The following is a 23,120-nucleotide window of genomic DNA, read 5'->3' on the forward strand; positions in this document are numbered from 1 at the left end:
GCTACGTTTACATCCTTCCAAATAATTCCCACAAGTTTCATGTGAGGCACAAAAAAATCACCACATAAAACAAATGACAACACAACAAAAAAAGCAGTCTTACAAGATGTTATCTGTGTTTAACTTACTAGGAATAGGTCTAAGGACATCAGGAATGAGAATCTCCACCAAAGCCTGGTACATCACATGGTCACAATTACCCATCCATTTCAGAATAGACTCATTTTTGCACAGAGTAATCAGTTTTCCTTTTGGAAGTCGACTTTCTATTTCACTCAGATTGCTGGTGTGAATAAATGCAACAAATGAAAATGCATTTACATACAGATAAGAAAAGTACAATGGACTTTGATATTGATTATTTAATAAAAACTTTATAAATGTCCCTGATACATCCAACTGAAACTCTTTAACTCCTTCATATGAAACTGGGGAAAAATGGCCTCCAAAGTTCTGCTCCAGCCCATAAATTATGCAAAGGTATGATAAAAATGGTCCTTGCAATTTAAACAAACTGGACAGTATATTGTGAAAAGATACCTGAACTTTAGTAATCCAAACAAAGGAAAAAATAGAACATGTATCCAATCATTTCAAGGCTGCAGTTTGACATATACCAACAGCCTATATGTCAAATAGCAGTCACCACAAATTTAACCTGAAAAACTACTGATATCAGAAAAGGTTCTTAGCCTGTATGTAAAACTTTCTTTGATTTGACTCCTGCTGTTATATTATGATGGTGAACAGTAAACAAAAAGAGACATTTACTGACCTCAGTTCAATAATAGCTGTGTCATCAGCTGGAGCAGAGGGAGAATAGCGCCAGAAAGTTTGCCACAATTTTTCTATCAGGCTAAATTGAAGATTCACAACAACATCCACTATTGCCTAAAAAAATACAAAACAATGCAGATAGACTTCTAACCTCAACACCCCCCTGCCCTCCTCAGCTCCTCCCATGAGTATAGTTCCCCCTGGTCATTTTGGGAAAAAAAAAAAAAAAGTAAAATGCATGTTTATAAATAAATGTAATATCTTTTAAAATAACTTTTTAGCAACAAATTTTCCAACTGTCCATACTAGCATGGACAGAGACTCAGATCAGGCCAGGTACTAGGAAGCCTCCAGAAAATAGCCTAAGCAGGTGAATTCACCTAAACAGAACTTTTAACAGTATTACGAACACAAAGGAAACCTGCTATTTCATGATTTTTGTTTCATTATAAGTTTTAAAGCACCTTCAACAATAATTTCAAAGCACATTATTCAATATGAAATGTGGTCTTAAGTTCTTAAACTTCCTGCTTCTTTAGAACTTGAAGAAAAAAGTGAGCTTGTTTTTAACATAAGCATTAGAAATAATAATTTAATCTGATTTAAGCTCCTAGAAACAAAATCAAAACTCTGTCTATATATTATCTAAGGTATAATTTCTCAAAAATCCTCAAAACCAACACGATTACATTCCAGTATCAATATTCTATGATATGTTATTTTCTTTCCCTCTAAAGAGAGAAATTCCAGAGAAGTCTGTTTGCAAATGTCCTTTCCAATGGAATAAGCGAAATATTTGAGGAGCACATTAGATACAAGTAGGCTGGCTGTAATGTGTTTTGTGATGTGTTTTACTGCTTCTCACTAGAAGACATGAATTTTTAAAATAATTAGAATTTATATGAAATGCTTCTTTTCTCTTACCTCACAGTGCTCTCGATAAAGACTTTGCAGTGATTTTATGTCCTCAGCTGTAGTACCATCTGGCAGAGAAGGTATTTCAATTTCTCCAAACTCTGGAAGTACTCGAGATGCATCTGTTTCCATGACAACATAACAGAAGCAAGCTATTGTGAATGGTGCCAATTACAGTTTGAATAAAAAAACATTTAAAGATGATGTAAGGAAATAAAGTCTAGAAGGTCATAATGCCTAAAGAGGAATGTCTTTCATACTTAATATATTTTAAAGTTGCAATAAAATTGTGAACAAACCAGCTAGCTATTTTTAAAGCAAAATATGTTAAATTATTCTTGATAGATAACAGATAAAAATGGTTTCACATACATATTGCACCTGTATATAAAAAAAATTAAGACAAAATTTCTGATTATGATACACTAGTATGATGGGAAAAATTCACTGTCAACTGGAGGAGCAGTGGAAGGGAAAATTCATAGAATCATAGAATCTTAGGGGTTGGAAGGGACCTCGAAAGATCATCTAGACAGTAAAAAAATTTTTTCGGATATTCACCTTGAACCTCCTATGCTCCAATTTACACCCATTACCCCTTGTCCTATCACTGGTCATCACTGAGAAAAGCCTAACTCCATCTCCCTGACACTCACCCCTTACATATTTGTAAACATTGATGAGGTCACCCCTCAGTCTCCTTTTCTCCAAGCTAAAGAGACCCAGCTCCCTCAGCCTTTCCTCATAAGGGAGATGTTCCACTCCCTTAATCATCTTCGTAGCTCTGCGCTGGACTCTTTCGAGCAGTTCCCTGTCCTTTTTGAACTGAGGGGCCCAGAACTGGACACAATACTCCAGATGTGGCCTCACCAATGCAGAATAGAGGGGGAGGAGAACCTCTCTTGACCTACTAACCACACCCTTTCTAATGCACCCCAGGATGCCATTGGCCTTCTTGGCCACAAGGGTACATTGTTGGCTCATAGTCATCCTCCTGTCTACCAGGACCCCCAGGTCCCTTTCACCTACACTGCTCTCCAGCAGGTCAGCCCCCAACCTGTACTGGGACATGGTGTTGTTCTTCCCCAAATGCAAAACTCTACACTTGCCCTTGTTGAATTTCATCACGTTTGTCCCCGCCCAATTCTCCAGCCTATCTAAGTCTCTCTGAATGGCAGCACAGCCTTCTGGTGTGTCAGCCACTCCTCCCAGCTTAGTGTCATCAGCAAACTTGCTGAGGGTACATTCTATACCCTCATCCAGGTCGTTGATGAAGATGTTGAACAACACTGGTCCCAGTACCGACCCCTGAGGGACTCCACTAGTCACACACAAAACCATTTGAACTATAGCCAAAGGTTCCCAATTATTTCAGTAACAGGAAGGTTAGGCCAAAAGATGTGGTGCTTCAAAATTTCAATATATGAACTCAAAACTAAGCATACAATTATTGCAATAACACATTTAATAAGCTTTTTTACATTAGCAAATTACTAAATTACCATTTGCTTCCACAACTGAGAAATCAATATGTTTAGGAACATCAAGGAATGAACAAAATGCACATTTTTAAACAAGAACCTTGGGTTTCTGGTGTCAACTATTTGGCTCTTTTAATTTATAACATTGCAGCACAAACTCAATACACCTTCTTGTCAATGATCAACACAACTGCAGTGCAAAAATATAATCCCAGTTTATATGCATATTAAAAAAATTGTGAAGCTGTGAGCTTTTAGGGCAAGATATTCAGTATGCATTTTTGTATAAAATGCTTCATCACAATTGCATTGCAATATATTTTAAATCTATAATACAAGTAGATTTTGCACATGTTTTCTTTTATATCTGCATGGTGCAGAGTAAATATTGCATGTCTTACAATATAGAACACATAGCTTCTATGAGTATCCTTTTGTTCTGTTATCAGTGAGAGTTTTAAACAGGGCAATATAACCAAAATAATTATGATATTTGTACGACTTGATTTCATGGCTATAATGGGGTTTATTTTATTTATACAGCAGTGTAATACATTTTCATACCTAAAAACTGTTGATGATGTTGACTTTGGGCAATTATAGTTTGTTCAGCGGATGTGCCTGTCTGTTGCCCACTTCCTGTGAAACCATCTGCAACTCCATCCACTTTCTGCACAGGCCTGTACCTACAAAATTATCAAATACAAAAATATTCTTTATGTTCATATTCTGGTTTTACAGGAACAGAATCATAGGCCAGCTATGGAGGGCAAGCCATTAGTAGGCCTGAGTCAGCTGTGGGTTAAACTCAGGGCAGCTCACCCAAGCTGACTAACAGGTGTATCTCATACCACTTACATCATGCTCATTATAAAAGGAGGAAGTTTGTTTAACAAGGGTGCTTTCTCTTGTTATTTCTTTTTGTTTTCTTGTTTTTTTGTTGTTGTTTTTTTCTGTTGTGTATGAGTGCTAGGCTGATTATAAGCTTGTATACTTCATGTTGGTGTTTGTATTAATTTTGTTACTTCATTAAATCATTTTTTGCTTTAATCTGTGGGTTTCTCTCTTTCTCTGAATTCACCTTCTCAGCTACAGGCATCAGGTAATGGAGCAGCTGCTACAGTTTTTCCCTGTCTATGGGCTAAATGTAGCTCACTTTGTTTGTAAGTGTGGTATCACACATAATTCTGTCTAATTTCCCAGTCTCAATATACAGTTTTGCTAGTTCACACATGAGGAAAAAGTACCATCAGAGTAATCGTAGTAAGGAAAGGTAGAACATTGATAGTGCATTATAAAATTCATAAAGCTGATACTGCAGTGCAATTAACAATAACCTGTAGAATTTAGTTTAAAAACTATGCCATTAAGATATAAAGCTCATTTATACTAAAAAAAAAAGCAGTTTTTCCTCTTCCAAAGTACTTGCCTTTACATGAAAGAAGGGCCATGTAGCTGTTGGTGTTACTGAATTGAGTTGCTCTGGTCTCTATTTGATTTGGGAGAGGGTGAGAGTCCCCTGGTCTGCCTGTCAGATGTGGTGAAAGCTGTGCAGGGTTGGACTAAAAGGGTACCCGTTTGTATTCGGAGCCGGTATGTCTGCCCATAAGACATAAGCAAAAGCTATTGTGGGGTTGGACAAATTTTGGTAGTAGAAACCTAAGTGCCTAGAAGTCTTTGCTGTTTATATATATTGTGTGGTATCTGTAACAGTTTTAATACATTTTGTTGGTATTTGTGTATGTGTGACTGAGATGTACAAACAAGTACAAAGCAAGTGCGGAGTTTGGATCAGCTGTTCTGTTATCCTGCGAGGTGCAGCCGGAGAAGAACAAAGCAAAAGACTGAATGATTTTGTGTGGACTTTAACAGTTCCAAATGAACACATTTTTAAGAGTAAAAGTGTTGGTAATTTGGCTTCAGATGAAAAGATATCAAAAACCTCCCTACTAGGGTGTTCTTTAGCCCATTGGAGAGAATTACAGGATGATTTGCAAAAAGGTCAAATGATAGGATATTGTAACCATTGGTGGCCCCTGTATGTTTTAGAAGATCAAGAAAAATGACCCACAAATGGAACTTTGAGCTGTAACACTGTATTACAGTTAATGTTGTTTTGTAGAAGGGAAGGAAAATTGAATGAAGTTCTGTATATAGACTTGTTCTTTTATCTGAGGCAATGAACTGATTTGCAGAAAGAATATAAATTGATTAGTTGAGACAATTTAGTAATGGTTTAACTTCTGAAAACAAAAAGATGTTGCTCCGTATGTGATATTGGAAAGAGCTGTATTAAATGTATGGTGCCAAAAGATGAAACAGGACTAGAATTAAGGTAGCTCCTTCAAGAAGAGGATGGGAACACCATAGGCAGAGACAGTGGCATGAAAGGCATAGTGAATCAGTGGAAATAGTGGATCTAGAGAGAAGTGGAATGAGAGATGAGGAAGTTCTGGTGCATGCTCCTGTATCTCAGAGAACTAGACAGCAAAACACAGATGTTAGCCCCTTTGAGACAAGGAGTTGGTCGAGATGGACCTGTACATGTGAAAGTACTTTTTTCACTTGTGGATTTGATGGCTTGGAAGCAGGCTGCAGGAACTTATAGGGAAAATCCTGAGAAGATGGGCAGAATAGTGGACACAATTATTGGGGGACAGGATCCAGATTGGAATGATTTGTAGGTGATACTGGATAATTTGTTGGATGAGACAGAGAAGCAAATGGTGCTGAGAGTTTTTAAGTCACAGGCAGAAGTGGCAGTGATGAATGGGACTTTAGAGCAAAATTTCCTTCTGGAGATCCTGAATGGGATCCAAACCATGTGAAGCACAGACAGAGACTGAATCGGTATCAGAAGTGGGTTTTGTGTGGGGTGAGAAATCCAATACCTAAAGCTGTAAATTGGTCAAAGCTATATGAAGTGAGACAAGATAAGAATGAATCTTGTTCTGCATTTCTGGAAAGATTAAAGGAAACTACCAGAAAATACACTGATTTAAAAGTGGAAACAGATACAGCACAAGTGCAACTGGCCTTGATTTTTATAGGACAGTCTGCACCAGATATAAGACAAAAGCTCCAGAAAATGGAAGGAGAGAATTAAAAGAATCTGAGTAAGATGTTGGAGGTGGCATGGAAAGTATATAATAATTGAGAAAAAGAAGAAAGGAGAGCTAGGGAGAACAGGCTGTTGGCAGTGGTAACAGGAGTGCCAGTGAGAGGCTGAGGATATGGGGGAAGAAGCAGGGCCATAGGGAGAGTTGAATTTGTAAACCTTGGAAACCAGAACTTTAATGCTGTGCTTACTGTAGAGAAGGGCATTGGAGGCGAGAGTGTCCAAAGTTAAGGGGAGAATCAGCAGGAGGAGGCAAAATTGATGATTTTAGTTGAATGAAGGGGACCAGAGGAGAACCCAGCTGAACCTCTGGTTGTAATTAAGCTGGGAAAAAAGGAGATTACATTTTTAGTGGATACCAGAGCAACATTCTCAGTTTTGAATACTTGTAAAGGGAAATTGGGCACCAAAACAGCAAATATAATTGGGGCTACAGGAATCCCTGGATTTAAAATTTGGAAACAGAATAATTACACATGAATTCTTGTATGTACCAGAATGCCTGATATCTTCATTAGGGAGAGATTTGCTATCTAAATTAAATGCACAAATTGTTTTTGAAAATGGAGAGCTCCTTCTAAAGATACCAGTCAAAGACAGGAAAAAATTTGATGATACAAGAAAAAATAAAAGAACAAGAAAATCCACAAGAAGTGGATTTGGCAATAATCCCTACAGTATGGGACACAGATAAGCCTGGCAAATAAAAATTAGCACAACCTGTGAAAATAGAATTGAAAGAGGGTGTACAAAGCCAGTGAGGATTAAACAATATCCAATCAAACCAGAAGCCAGGAAGGGGATTAAGAAGTTGATTGATAAGTTTGTAGAATATAAAATTCTCAAAGAATGTGAATCCGAATACAATACCCCAACCTCACCAGTTAGAAAAACTTCAGGTGATTATAGGTTGTGTCATGGTTTGAGCCTAACACAACAACAAAGAAAAAGAAACAGCCACATGGCTGCTCACTCGACTCCCACCCCTCACACACACTCTGAGATGAGGAGGACAAAGTTCATGGGTCGAGAAAAAGGACAAGGAGGGTTCTTCACAGATTAAGGTCCCAGGCAAAACAGACTCAACTTGGGGAAAAAATAGTAATTTAATTTCACACTAATCAAATACACAGGACACAGACAACACAAAGAACAGTGCTTACATGTATTACCCCACTGCTCCCTTCTTCCCAGACCCAAATTAATTAGTTCCCTGATTTTTCTACCTTCTTCCCCCCAGCGGCATAGAGGGACAAGGGATGGGGTTTAGAGTCAATTCACAGTCTGCTGGTTCTTGCCCCTCCTTCCTCCTCAGGAAGAAGGATTCCTTACAGTCCTTCCTTGCTTACCCATGGGGTCCCTCCCATGGGAGAGAGTCCTCCAAGATCCTCTCCTTCATGAGTCCTTCCCACGAGGTCCGGAGTAAGTTGCTCTGGTGTGGGCTTCCCACAGAGTCATGGGCTGCTTCGGAAACGGTCACCTCCCCTGGGGCTTGGGCCTTCCACAGCTGCGTAATCTAAGTCCACTGGCCAAGTTCACCCCTCTTGGCACCTTCAGGGAATGCTCCACCACGTTCCTCCATGAATGCAAGAGGATAGCCTGCCATCTCACTATAGGTTGCAGGGAAACTTCTGCTTGGGCACCTTCTTTCCCTTCTTCCTCACCAACCACCTGGGATCTTCACCCCAGCACTGCCTCTCAACTCTCCCACTACATCTACGTGAAAACATGGACCTCTGAACCCTTGCAGGAATCCTGGAAAGGACCCTTTCAGGTACTGCTAACTACTTTTATAGCCATCAAGATTACAGAATCAGAGACATGGATCCACTACACCAGAGTGAAGAAGGTGCCCCCTTCATGGAAGTTCGTCAATAGAGATCCAAAGACTTTAACTCTAAAACATGTATAATTTTACATATCAGTTTGGGATTGTTGTTATAGGTCTCATTTTGATTTGGAGACTAATGCTAGTGGGAGCCTGGTTTAAGTTCAAAATTAAGAGACAAAATGGGACTGAGACTTATGAGAAAAATTTACATCTGAAGGTAAGGAATAAAAGACAGGTAGAAACGGATCAGCTGATATACCTCCCAAGGAAAGTACCAGAAGAAAATTTAATGGTTAGCTTAATTAAAGAATTTGAAAGTAACACAGATTACTGCTTGTTTACCAATGCCAAGAGCAGTAGGTGAATCAGTTCCACGGGGAATTCTAACAATGAATTTAACCAATATATAGCACAAAAATGAGTGATGGAACCTGGACAATGCATCTGCCTCTGGATGGAAAAGTAAAAGAGATCACCTTAGGTATGCCAATTTTGTGCCCAATTTGGAAAAAATCTCCCTTTAAGGGTTCCCTAAAAAATTTGGGAATAAAGTGAATGAAGAGGTCAGAGGCAGATGAAACATGGAATGAACCAGTGACAGGAGTAAAATTGGCTGGGCTCTAGAATCCCTCTTAATTCCCATAGCATCATACAGAAACAGGGAATGGCTCTATCAACTGACTGGACAGGTGGAAAAGCTGGTGAACATCATCAAGAAAGGATTTAGATAATTGAATTTGCAGTTACAGGCAACCTCAAGAATGACTTTACAGAATGGAATGGCTTTGGATTTACTGAAAGAGCATGAGGTTTGTGGATACCTAAGAGGCAGAGTGGACTATTGTTGTATACACATTCCAAATGTAACTCAGGATGTAGAATATTATTTAGAATTATTAGGGAAGATCAGAGAAGATACTCAGATATCCTGATTTGAGCCAGGATGAAGTAAATTTTCCTTTTACTGATTTTTTTTTTTTTTCCCCTTCAGTGAGCTTTCTTTTAACTAGTCACAGTGTGTTCTAACTAAAGCTGATAAGACACAGGAATGTTTTTTTAACTGATGGGTCTTCAAGGTTGCACCTTTACTCTGCCGGCTCAGACACTATGGGGAGACCTATGACCCCCCCCCATAGGAGGCTGAGTTAGACAGCAAAATTGGCCAGAGATATTCCATTCCGTATATCTACATAAGCTCAGAGGAAGGTCAGAGATCCCAGAAGACAACTTCTTTCCTTCTTCTTCTTCTTCCCTTCTCTTCCGTCCATGACCAGTGTCTGAGGAGGACTCCATCCATCCATCACTGTCGACCCTTAGGCTCAAACTCTCCTGACCCTCATCACTCTCTGCTTTCTCCAGCAGCACCTCCTGAATTTCTTGGGACTGTTCCTGCTGTCCCTATGTCAGACAGAGCCAGTTCCATCCAGCTTCCAAGATGCTGCTGGCCAAGGCTAAGGCGATCAGTGACATTCATGTCACCTCTGTGAAAATATATTTAAGAAAGGGTAAAAAAACTGCTGTGCAACAGCAGCCAGGAGAGAGGAGTGAGAATGCATGAGATAAATAACTCTGCAGACACCAAGGTCAGTGAAGGAGGAGGAGGAGGTGCTCCAGGCACTGGAGCAGAAATTCCCCTGCAGCCTGTGGTGAAGACTATGGTGAAGTAGGTTGTACCCCTGCGGCCCATGGAGATCAACAGTGGAGCAGATATCCACACTGCAGCCCATGAGGAACCCACACCAGAGCAGGTGGATGTGCCCTGAAGGAAACTGCAGCCCATGGAGCGTCCATGCTGGAACAGGTTTCTGGCAGGAACTGTGGCCCACGGGGAAGAGCTGACGCAGGAGTAGACTTTCTGGTATCCTTGGCTGCATTAGGCAAAGCAGGTGGAGAGACATGATCCTTCCCCTGTGTTCAGCACTGGTGAGGCCACACCTGGTGTACTGTGTCTAATTCTGGGCTCTCCAGTACAAGAGAAACATGGACATATTGGAGAGAGTCCAGCGAAGGGCAATGAAGACGATGAAGGGCCTGGAGCATCTCTCCTATGAGGAAAGGCTGATAGAGCTGGGACTGTTTAGCGTAGAGAAGGCTCAGGGGGGCATCTCATCAATGTACGTAAATACCTGAAGGGAAGGTGCAAAGAAGATGGAGTCAGGATCTTTTCAGTGTTGCCCTTTGAAAGCAGAAGAGACAATGGGTACAAGCTGAAACACAGGAGGTTCTCTCTGAACATCAGGAAACACTTTTTCACTGTGAGGGTGACTGAGCACTGGAGCGGGTTGCCCAGAGAGGTTGTGGAGTCTCCCTCCTTGGAGATATTTAAAAGTTGTCTGGATATGGTTCTGGTCAACCAGCTTTAGGTGGTTCTGCTTGACAAGGGGGAGTTGGACAAGATGACTTCCAGAAGTCCCTTCCAACCTCAACTATTCTGTGATTTTGTGATTCTGTGAATTCAATTATTTAAACATCCTGGCATTTCCTTCCCATAAAGCATCTAGCAGCAGTATGTCAAAGGCAAACCAACCTTCCATTTTGAAGTCTGAGCCATACAGCAGTTCCAGTTGAAAGGCAGGGCTATTGCCTATATAGGTGAGGCAAGACCCTACCCTTCTATTCCAATACAAAGGTGCTTTAAATCTCTTGATCTGTGTCTGTTGTGTCCAAGCTACTGTCTCAGCTGGGAGATAGGACTGTTAGCAACAGTCATCTGTAGTTTACATTTACTATTTTTTTATTTCTTATTAGAACAGAGAAGTAGCACTCCCATAGCTCATGTTGACCACAACTGGGACTCAGGAACTGGCAGCACCAACTTTGAATTAGCTCAATGATTGTTGCCACTCAACTGAAATTCATATCTGAAATCTCAGACCCTGAATTCAGGCCCATGTCAAACATCAAACGCAAGCATACCTCTGGCAGATCTTTGGATATATTAATGTTTGTGGTGGGTTAGCCTTGGCTAACAGTGAAACTCACACTCCCCTGCCACAGTGAGTTAGGTGAAGAAAGTAGGAAGAACAGGAGCAAGAAAGCATTGCTTACCAACTACTGTTGTGGGCAAAACAGACTCAACTTGGGTAAAATTGATTTATTTCCAATTAAAAAAAAAAAGTAATTACTAGTTTGAGTAGCAGGAAACAAAAATATATTAAAACATTCTCCTGTATTTCCCAGGCTCAGCTTCATGCTTTCATTCCAGATGCCTCTTCTCCCTCCCTTGTTATTGTCACAGGTTACATGCGATCCCTTCAGTGAGGCAATGAGCAACTCAAGGAGGTGGGTGGGAGGATGTTATGGTTAAGTACTATAAGAGTATATATCTGCTGCTGCTCCTCCTCACAATTCTCTGCTCTGGCATAGGTTCTCCATAGGTTGTAATTGCTTCACAAAATATCCAAGCACTCCAGTGTGGTCTGTTCCACAAGCTGCTATGTGAATACCGATTCTGGTGCCATGGAGCACCTCCTTCTCCTCCTTTTTCTCTGACCTTGGTGTTTGTACTGCTGTTTCTCACTTTTTTCTTCCCCCTCGTCCTCTGCATGTCTGATGTTTTGTGCCCTTTCTTATGTTTTCACAGAGGCACCACCAATTTTGTTGATTGGCTCAGCTTTGGCCTGCATTGGGTCTGTTGCCAAGCCAGCTAGAACCAACTATGTCCAACACAGCGCAGTCCCTTACCCACTACCAAAACCTTGCTACATATGCCCAATACAATGTGAAACAAGTAAGAAAGTTGCATGACCTTTCAAATTAATAAAGAAAGAAAAAAATGGATCTGTAGTACAAATTCAATCTACACTGTTTGTCAAGAAGTCAGGTGTCCTGGTTTGAGCCAGGATTAAGCCAATTTTCCTTTTACTGATTTTTTTTTTCCTTCAGTAAGCTTTCTTTTAACTAGTCACAGTGTGTTCTAACTAAGGCTGATAAGACAGTGGAATGTTTTTCTAACTGCTGGATCTTCAAGGTCACATCTTTTACTCTGCCAGCTCAGACACTACGGGGAGATCTATGACACACACCCCCCCCATAGGAGGCTGAGTTAGACAGGAAAATTGGCCAGAGATATTCCATTCCATATATCCACATAAGGTCAGAGATCCCAGAAGACAACTTCCTTCCTGCTTCTTCTTCCCTTCTCTTCTGTCCATGGCTGGCATCTGGAGAGGACTCCATCCATCCATCAGCGTCAACCCTTAGGCTCGAGCTCTCCTGACCCTCTGCTTTCTCCAGCAGCAGTTCCTGAATTTCTCAGGACTGTTCACAGCTAACGAGAGTGCTGTGGGAGTTGCTGGGGGTGGGGGGAGGCGAGAGGCTTTTGCCCATATCTGAACATATTTGTATATAATTATATATATTTTCTTATATCATTAGTGTTTTATACTAGAAGTGTCTATCCAATTAGATGCAATTGATGGAGGGGAGGTAAAATTGATACAACTGAACAGAAAAAGGTACCACAGTTGACAGCTGATTCTAAAGGACAAAAGATAAATAACATTTCCCAATGTAAGTAATCAGAAGATAGAAGGAAACATTTGTGATTTGCTCTATCTTCTTATAAGAGAATTATTGCACAGATGTTACATTTTTTTAATTTAAAAAAATTAGAAATGTTAATAAAAATAGAAAATAAGAATATGACTTCTAATGACTCAAATTATAGTATTAAGTTCTTTATGATGTTAAAAAAAGAATCATAGAATTGTTTTGGTTGGAAAAGACATTTAAGATCAATCATCAAGTCCAACTGCTAACCCAGTACTGCCAACTCCACCACTAAACCATGTCCCACATCTACGTATCTTTTAAATACCTCCAGGGATGGTGACTCCACCACTTCCCTGGGAAGCCTGTTCCAATGCTTGAAAAGCTTTTCAGTGAAGAAATAATATCCAATCTAAACCTCCCCTGGCACAAATTTAGGCCATTTCCTCTTGTCCTATCACTTGTTACTTGGGAGAAGAGTTCAACCTCCACCTTGCTACAACCTCTTTTCAGGTAGTTGTAGAGGTCTCCCCTCCTTTTTTCTGGGCTAAACGATCTCAGTTCCCTAAGCCACTCCTCATAAGGTCTATGCTCTAGACCCTTCACAAGCTTTTTTGCCCTTCTCTAGACTTGCTCCAGCACCTTGATGTTCTCCTTTTAGTGGCAGCCTGAAACTGAACACAGAATTCAAGGTGAGGCCTTACCAGTGCTGAATACAGGGGGACAATCACTTCCCTAGTCCTACTGGCCACACTATTTCTGATACAAGCCAGGATGCTGTTGGCCTTCTTGGCCACCTGGGCACACTGCTGGCTCATATTCAGCTGGTTATTGACCAAAGCCTCCAGGTCCTTGTCCACTGGGCAGCTTTCCAAGCCTGTAGTGTTGCATGGGGTTGTTGTGGCCCAAGTGCAGAACTTGATGCTTAGCCTTGTTGAATCTCAAACAATTGGCCTTGGCTTATTGATCCAGCCTGTCCAGATCCCTCTGTAGAGCCTTCCTATCCTCAAGTAGATCAACACTCCAGCCCAATTTGATTTCATCTGCAAGCTTACTGCATGTACACTTGATCCCCACATCCAGATCATTGATAAAGATATTAAAGAGAACTGGCCCAAATACTGAGCCCTTGGGAATACCACTTGTGACTGCCCACCAACTGGATTGAACTCCATTCACCAGAACTCTTTGGGCGCAGCCATCCAGCCACAGTTTTTTACCCAGCAAAGCGTACGCTAGTCCAAGCCATGAGAAGCAAATTTCTCCAGGTGCATGCTGTGGGGAACTGTGTCAAAGTCTTTACTAAAGTCTAGGTAGACAATATCCACAGCCTTTCTGTCATCCACTAAGCAGGTCACCTTGTCATAGATGGAGATGAGGTTCGTCAAGCAGGACTTGCCTTTCCTAAACCTGTGATGACTGGGCCTGATTGCCTTGTTTTCATTTATGTGCTGTGTGATAGCACTCAAGATGATCTACTCCATAACCTTCCCTGGCACCAAGGTCAGGCTGACAGGCCTATAGTTCTCAAAATCCTCCTTCTGGCCCTTCTTGTAGATGGGGGTCACATTTGCCAACCTCCATACAACTGAGACCTCCCCAGTTAGCCAGGACTGCTGACAGATGATGGAAAGTGGCTTGGTGAGCACTTCCACCAGCTCCTGCAATACCCTTAGGTGTATCCCATAGATTTCTGCATGTCCAAGTGTCCTGCTTTGAGCCAGGACAAAGCAACTTTTCCTTTTACTGATTTTTTTTTCCTTCAGTAAGCTCTCTTTTAACTAGCAGCAAGTGTTCCAGCTAGGACTGATAACTCTGGAATGTTTATGTTACTGCCGGGACACCAAGGTCACATCTTTGCCCTGCCGGTTCAGACTCGACTGGGAGATCTATGATGCCCCCCGTAGGAGGCTGAATTAGACAGACAGCAAAATTGGCCAGAGATATTCCTTTCCATATATCTACGCAAGCTAAGAGGAAGGTCAGAGATCACAGAAAGCAACTTCCTTCCTTCTTCTTTTTCTCTTCTCTTCTGTCCGTGGCCGGCATCCAGGGAGGACTCCATCCATCAGTGTCGACCCCTAGGCTGTGCATCCTTCAACCTTCATAACTCTACACTCTCTCCAGCAGCCATCTGGGACTTTTTGGAGTGTTCACAGCTAAGGAGAGTGCCATGGGAGTTGCTGTGGGTGGGGGGAGGCAATAGGGGTTTGCACATTCCTGAACACATTTGTATATAATTGTACATATTTTCTTTCATCATTAGTGTTTAATGAAAGCTGTCTAGTTTAGTTTTCAATCCAGAGAGTCTCTCATTCTCTCTCTCCTTCCCTACCTGGGTGGGAGGGGGAGGGGATCGAGAGCATTGTTGTCCCTGATTTATTTGCCAGTCTTGAGACAAACTGTGACATCAAGTGGCGTAGCAAGTCACTAACCCTTTCTCCTTGAATTCTGGGGGCTTCATTCTGCTCCCCTTCCCTTTCTTCCAGCTCAGGGGACTGGGTACCTGCACAACAGCTGTTTTTGCTGTTAAAGACGGAGGAAAAAAGGCATTAAGTACCTCAGTCTCCTCTTCCTCATCCTTTGTCACTGTGTTTCCCCCTGCATCCCATAAATAATGAAGATTCTCCTTAGTCCTCCTTTTGTTGCTAATATATTTGTAGAAACATTTTCTATTGTCTTTTACGGCAGTAGCCAGATTAAGTTCTAGTTGGGCTTTCCCCTTCTAATTTTCTCCCTGCAGAACCTCATGACATCTTTGTAGTCATCCTGAGTGGCCTGCCTCTTGTTCCAAAGGCCATAAACTCTCCTTTTTTTCCCTTAATTGCAGACAGATCTCTCTATTCATCCAGGCTGCTTTTCTTCTCCACTGGCTCGTCTTTTGATACGGAGTACGGCCTGCTCCTGTGCCTTTAAGACTTCCTTCTTGAAGAATGTCCAGCCTTCCTGGACTCTTTTGCCCTTGTGGATTGCCTCCCAAGGGACTCTTGACCAGGCCCCTAACCAGGCCCAAGTCTGCCCTCTGGATGTCCAAGGTAGCAGTTCTGCTGACCCCCCTCCTTACTTCTCCAAGAATTGAAAACTCCATAATTTAATGATTGCTGTGCTCAAAAGCTCAAGACGGCCTCCAACCATTACATCACCCACAAGTCCTTCTCTGTTTGCAAACAGCAGGTCCAGCATGATGCCTTCCCTAGTTGGCTCACTCACCAGCTGTGTCAGGATGTTATCTTCCACACACTCCAGGAACATCCTAGACTGTTTTCTCTCTGCTGTATTATGTTTCCAGCAGATATCTGTGAAGTTGAAGTCCCCCATGAGAACAAGGGCTATCGATCATGAGACTTCTCCCAGCTGCTTATAGAATATTTTGTCTGTCTCTTCATCCTGGTTGGGTGGTCTATAACAGACTCCCACCATGATATCTGTCTTGTTGGCCTTCCCCCTGATTCTTACCCATAAACACTCAACCCTATCGTTACCATCATTAAGCTCTAGGCAATCAAAACACTCCCTAACATACAGGGCCACCCACTGCCTCTCCTTCCTTGTCTATCTCTTCTGAAGAGTTTGTAGCCATCCATTGCAGCCCTCCAGTTGTGCAAATCATCCCACCATGTTTCCATGATGGCTCCAGTGCCAGCACAACCTGCATTGGAACACTCTAGTGCAGTGCTAGAGTTCTGTATACTGTAAGATAAATTTTATATAAATATGCAGATATCTACAAAACTTCTCAAATATTTACTGAGCATGCCTCAGAACTGTGGCAGAAGTCTTTAGTTTTGAAATACACAGGTTTTTTTAAAAAAAATGTAATGCAGCTTAATGCGTGCTTTTGTTTGTTTGGTTGGTTTGTTTTTCTTACACCTGGCTCTTTTATCCTTCCCCCCACCCCCAAACCCTAACTTCTGAGGTCTAGTACATGCATGAGAATCTTGATATGCGTTCCAAATATATGTACACATTTCAGGGGAAAATTTTACAAAATTGTATCCCAAAAACTGCAAAATAACGTTATCAGCATAAATAAAATGTAATAGAAAATATTTCTACATTCTAGAGTACATCAAAATTGTATTAAACATGCTAGAATAAGAAATACTTGTGTTTCATATATATAATTTTTTGTTTATAATTTCTATTATGATAAGCATATTCCAATATGATGAAAATATTATAAAAACATCTACTCTTGCTTTTATAATATCTAGTTTTCTATAAAAACATGTAAGTAACAAACTTCAAAGTTGGCAGTTTTTACACAAAACGTATGGATAAGTTCATGAGTTCCAAAGTTTTTCAATGAAAATTTCAAATTTTTCTGTTGCAGAAACATCTCTTATCTGAAAAGTATATTTTGCAAAGAAGAAATTTTTCACCTTGTAAATACTACACAGTCAATCTAACTCCCTGCTCTCTGCATTTCATCCATTTAGAATGCCTGTGATTTGGAAATTTATTTTACTGAAATCTTTGCACACCTGAAGTGGTTTAGGGGATGAACAAAGATCTTCAGAACTACTTTATATAGATATTATTGGGATGGAATAAATAAAGCAGATCCACAGTATTTTCATTAGTATCCAGTGAAAGGACAAAAGTCAATGGGCACAAATTGAAATACAGGAAATTCCACTTAAACATAAAACAATAATAGAATCATAGAATGCCAGGTTGGAAGGGATCTCAAGAATCATCTGGTCCAACCTTTCTAGGTAGGAATACAGTTTAGATGAGATGGCCCAGCACCCTGTCAAGCTGAGTGTTAAAAGCATCCAGTTTTGGGGAATCCACCGCCTCCCTGGGGAGATTATTCCAGTGCTGACTGTTTTCATAGTGAAAAATTTTCTTCTGGTGTCTAATTGGAATCTCTCCAGGAGTAACCCTCATCTTTTCAGTGTGACTCCTTATAAAAAGGGAATCTCCATGTTCTTGGTAGCCACCCTTCAAGTACTGAAATATGGCAATAAGGTCTCCCTAAACCTTATTTTCTCCAGGCTGAACAAACCCAGTTCTCTGAGCCTTTCCTCATACAAGGCTTCCCAGTCTTTTGAACGTCTTTGTGGTCCTTCTCTGGAACCTCTTCTGCCTGTCCACATCTTTTTTGTATACCAGGGACTAGAACTGAACACAGTATTCCAGGTTCAACTTTGCTACATAAATGAGGAAAGGTAAGTCTCCAAGAACTAGAAATATTAAAAAAGTAGTTTAATTCAACACTACCTCTGTTTCTGCTGCATGGGTTGCTGTCTCATAGCCATATATTGCATGTCCTCTTGTAGCCGATTAAGGGGAGAATCTGGTTTGACACGAATCCCATAATAATGGTATTTGGAGTTCCCTCTTTATGAAAGAACAATAATAACATTAATTTTATGCATATACATCATACTTCACAATTTGTCTTGACTGGAAAGCAGTACATAAAAGTTAGGCTCGACTTTCCTCTCACTCTAGTATAGAATTCGTATAACTCCACCAACTTCTGGAAATCAGTTCACTTAAACTATATTTTCTAGCACTTTACCATTTAACTTCATTTAAATAGAATAAGGAAAGTAAAAACTAAAGAAGTTATTTATGCAGTCATGGTAAATAAAACAATTCCATAAATGAGGTATGCATGTGAGTGGGGGTTTGTGTATGTTTCACTAGTCAACTTCAGTCCTGATCAGCTGAAGAGGAAGAACAGAATTGGGCTATCTGCATTCACATTTATGTGAGTGCTATTGGTGTCTATGTGGGTGCTGGTAAAAGCATTGCTCTGTGTTAGCATGTGTGGTTAGCTGTGTTAGTGTCATGTGTGTGTTTAGCTGCATCTTCAGAACACACATTCAGTTTCACTACTAGCTGGACCTGCAAATAGGAACAGCAGTAGCTGCATCCATTGGACTGAGATGGAAGGTATCTGTGCCTTAAGAGTACACAGAATCTGGCTATAGCAGACTGGGTCCTGAGTCCCCTGGGTCCTGAATTCCACTGGATTTGGTAACTCCCTTAACAGTAAGGTTTTAATTTATTATTTTTTTTCTTGCTTATTTTTAGCATACAAGCTTCATATTCACGATTATTATCAATATTTTCTATTACACTTTAACACAAACCTGGTTCCCAATCTTCTGGTCCGTAATCCCATGAAGATTGACCGTATGAGTTTTCCAAAGGAGGCAGCATTGACTGGATCTAGCTTGTGCTCCTGACAATGACGTAAGTAATGGTTGTAAAGGGTACTTCTGGGGAGACTCACTCCTTCTGCAGTTTCATAGTTGTCTAAAAGCCATTGGAGCTATATCAAATATGAAAGAATGAACATATGTAAATTTTATATTACTCTACTAAAAAAAATCTTAATTGTACAACACAGACTTCTGATTTTTTTTAGACCACTCTTAAGGCCTGTTTAATACAGTGATGTTGTTCTTTAAGTAAATATAATATCTTTAAATCTCTTTCAATGCTAGATATGCCATGTCTTAGTATCTTTTAGAATTACAAGGAAATAACAAAACTCATTGCACTTGTGACCTCAGATAGCTCCACTTCTAAAAATATTTCAGATTTGGTACCATACACTAACATTTTATTAAGGTATTTGTGCTTAGGATACAAATTGTTTGAACTCCAAGGAAATAAAATAATTGATGTAACATTAATCTCGGGGAAAAACTAAAAGGAGTAAGTTAATACATTTTTAATTCTGGAATCTTATACTATTTCTCTTAATCTGAAAAAAAAAAAAAAAAAAAAGAAAAACCCCCAGTATTTCATTTAACTGAATAGGATTTATTTTCTTCCAGATACAAAGAAGAATCTAGCAAAAATAAGGTAAGAAGCAATCTAGATTACATGAAAAATAACTGGTACATCTATAAAATATTATGGGCCCAAACCCTTTCCTTTGTAGCTTGTTTGCCTTTCACTTCAAAGAGGAACAGAATTAGTTTGGGGTTTTTTTTCTGTGTAATTTAATGTAGAATTTTGGTGAGCGATTTTGGAAGCATGTAGGCAGTTTCTAATACATTGTTGTACCTTCGTATAGCAAAAATAGTAAGTCACATATACACAAAATGGTCACTTTAATGACATTTAAGATTATAGGAGAACAACAGAATAAAATGGAAATATTTTTATAGTGGTCATATGTAAATTCTGTGGTTTCAGATTTTTGGGAATGCTAACATTTTACCTGGTTTACACCCCCCTCCCCCTTGGTTTCATATTCTTGGTATTTCCCTTTAATTTCAGCTTAAATAATTATAAAATTTTGTTTTCTGCTGGCATTTACTTCTTAATTGCTTAAGAAAGTAATTATACCAAAACAAATCAACATAAGCATCCAAATTTCCCAGGTTCACAAATGTCCAGGACAACAAATCCTACCAAAACTCTGGCCTTAGTTTGAGCATCCATTAAATCCCCTAGCCATGGATTTAATTTTAGCACGTGGAACAAATTTTTATTCTAACATGCTGGAGCCTCACACAGTTGCATTATCCATTTCAATTTTGTCCATCAAAGCAATTAATATGACCAAAATGTGTGTTTAAAGTACAGTAATAGATATACAAAATTTATGTGACATTTAATACACTAATCTGCAGGATTATTTACTAATAGATCACTGAAAAAATTATATTCTACTAATGTTTAATATAACTTGTCATTTAAAAAAGACAAGTATCAATATTTTAATGGCCATTATTCATTAAATAGGTTTCCACTCTGATCCTTCTTTATTGCAGAACTACTAGTAAAATTTAGATTATAATTAATATATTGGACATACAGATCTGTTTAAGTCAATTGTGAGCAATTTACTAAGCACAATACATGAAAAATGCAAAAAAAAATTATTAGGAAAAATTTTAATCCAGGTCTTTCAAAGACCATATTCATGTTTACTTTCTTACAGAAATCATCACCAGAACTATCATGCTTACGTTTCCAATAAAAGAGCTAGGTAAAGATGCAGGAGAAGCAAGACCTAACTGGTTCTGAGATGAGTACAGATAATGTTGTACTTCAAATAAACATAACAAAAAAGTATTGTTCATCATTAGTATATAAACTTGTAGATATAAACGCATTATTAAATTAAAGCCTTGACATTCACAAATATAGAAAGATAAACTTGAGCATTTACAATTCTGAAAAAAAGCCTAGGAAAAATATTATTGTAAACTTCAGCTTTACTTGAGTGTATTAACAAAACCATTTCTCTAATCACCTAAGAATACCTTAATTATATCTTTCAACCTTTCTATTTAATCTATACTTATTAGATTATGGAAAATGAGCTATTTCTGTTTTATGTCACAAAGAAAAATATTGACAAACAAAACTATTTCCTAATTATCTTCTAAATATAATATTAGACTTTTTTTCCAGGTGAATTAGAATTGATTAGGATTAATTTAGGTGTGTTTTGCTAATGATCTGTATTTGAAAGATATTCTTTCATCCACAGCTTGGCATTAGCCAAAAAATGGGAAAGCAGAACTCAAGATAAGTACAAAATAAGGATTTTTGCTCTAAGGTGAAGATATTTCATTAACAAAAACTTGAAGTGATTACTTGGTGGGTTACAGCCTGGAAAGAAGAGTGCCAATACTGAATACCAAGAAAAATGGTAAATGATCTCCAGACATGATAAAGTTATTTCAAACAACCTTAAGCAGAAAACTAATGATAAAATTGAAAAGTCCAGACTTTAATTTCTGACTTGTTGATTTATAATATTAACAACATTGGAAAAGTATAAAATGTTTTACACAGAACAAGTAAATTGACATAAATTTCAATGAAACATCAATATTTAGAAAACATTATATCATAAATGAGTTGAGTCAATTACATGCAGAAAGAAGTCAGGAAAGGAAATAAAATAGAGGAAAAAGAAAAAAAAATAATTAAAATGAACAGGCATTAATTTAGGCAATAAATCACCAGCTTATGAAAGAAGATAGAACTAAAACCATATTTGAGTCATAGTTCAATAAATGTTTTAAAAATAGGGAAAACATCAAGTTTGACCGGGGTTGCATGAATTTATTAAAAAATGACTGAAACTAGGAATGAACAACTATTACAGCAAGATACATTAAGGTTTGTTGTTTTTTTTCACAGAATCAACAATTTATGTCTCTGTCTTTCAGTAGTTTTAAAAATATCTCAAAGCATGGAATCATTGTTTTGGTTGGAAAAGACCTTTAAGATCAAGTCCAACTGTTAACCTAACACTGCCAACTCCACCACTAAACCATGTCCCTAAGCACCACATCTACATGTCTTTTAAATACCTTCAGGGATGGTGATTCCACCATTTCCTGGGAGGCTTGTTCTAGTGCCTGACAACCCTTTTAGTGAAGAAATTTTTCCTAATATCTAACCTAAACCTCCCCTGGCACAAATTTAGGCCATTTCCTCTCGTCCTATCACTTGCTACTTGGGAGAAGAGAATGACATTAACCTTGCTGCAACCTCCTTTCAGATAGTTGTAGAGAGGGATAAGGTCTCCCCTCAGCCTCCTTTTCTCCAGGCTAAACAACCCCAGTTCCCTCAACCCATCCTCATAAGACTTGTTCTCCAGACTCTTCTCCAGCTCTGTTGCCATTCTCTGGACTTGCTTCAGCACCTCAATGTCTTTCTTGTAGCAGAGGGCCCAAAACTGAACACAGTATTTCAGGTGCAACCACACCAGTGCTAAGTACAAAGGGATGATCACTTCCCTAGTCCTGCTGGTAGCATGATTTCTGATCATAGAATCATAGAACTATTCAGGTTGGAAAAGACCCTTGGGATCACCGAGTCCAACCATCATCCCTACTCTACAAAGTTCTCCCCTAAATCCTAAACCATCTCCACCAACACCACATCCAAATGACCGTTAAACACATCCAGGGATGGTGACTCAACCACCTCCCTGGGAAGCCTATTCCAGTGTCTAACCACTCTCTCTGTGAAAAAAAATTTCCTAATGTTCAGTCTAAACCTACCCTGTTACAGCTTGAACCCATTGCCTCTTGTTCTGTTGCTAATTACCTGTGAAAAGAGACCAGCACCAACCTCTCTACAATGACCTTTCAGGTAGTTGTAGAGACTGATGAGGTCTCCCCTCAGCCTTCTCTTTCTCAAACTAAACATTCCCAGCTCCTTCAAGCGTTCTTCATAAGATTTATTCTCTAGGCCCTTCACCAGCTTTGTTGCCCTCCTCTGTACTCGCTCCAGCATCTCGATATCTCACTTGAATTGAAGTGACCAAAACTGGACACAATACTCCAGGTGTGGCCTCACCAGTGCTGAGTACAGGGGGACAATCACCTCTCTACTTCTGCTGGTCACACTATTTCTAATACAAGCCAGGATGCCATTGGCTTTCTTGGCCACCTGGGCACACTGCTGGCTCATATTCAGCTGCTTGTCAGTAAGAACCCCTAGGTCCTTTTCTGCCAGACAACTTTCCAGCCACTCTTCCCCAAGCCTGTAGCGTTGCATGGGGGTGTTG

The 23,120-nt window shown here is 39.6% G+C and overlaps 1 protein-coding gene across 1 annotated transcript; it reads right to left on the reverse strand.

Annotated features, from left to right (window-relative positions):
- Positions 1–128: 128 nt before the first annotated feature.
- Positions 129–18,902, reverse strand: LOC104386958 (transcription factor RFX3-like; the record flags this gene model as incomplete). The annotated part of the gene is made up of 6 exons (XM_009995639.1): positions 129–283; positions 776–891; positions 1,702–1,814; positions 3,738–3,859; positions 17,840–17,959; positions 18,721–18,902. Coding segments are annotated over 6 exons (808 nt in total), but the record flags the coding sequence as incomplete, so codon positions are not given.
- Positions 18,903–23,120: the final 4,218 nt, after the last annotated feature.

The sequence above is a fragment of the Chaetura pelagica genome, unplaced genomic scaffold (assembly GCF_000747805.2).
Source record: "Chaetura pelagica isolate M959 unplaced genomic scaffold, ChaPel_1.0 scaffold754, whole genome shotgun sequence".
Lineage (NCBI taxonomy): Eukaryota > Metazoa > Chordata > Aves > Apodiformes > Apodidae > Chaetura > Chaetura pelagica.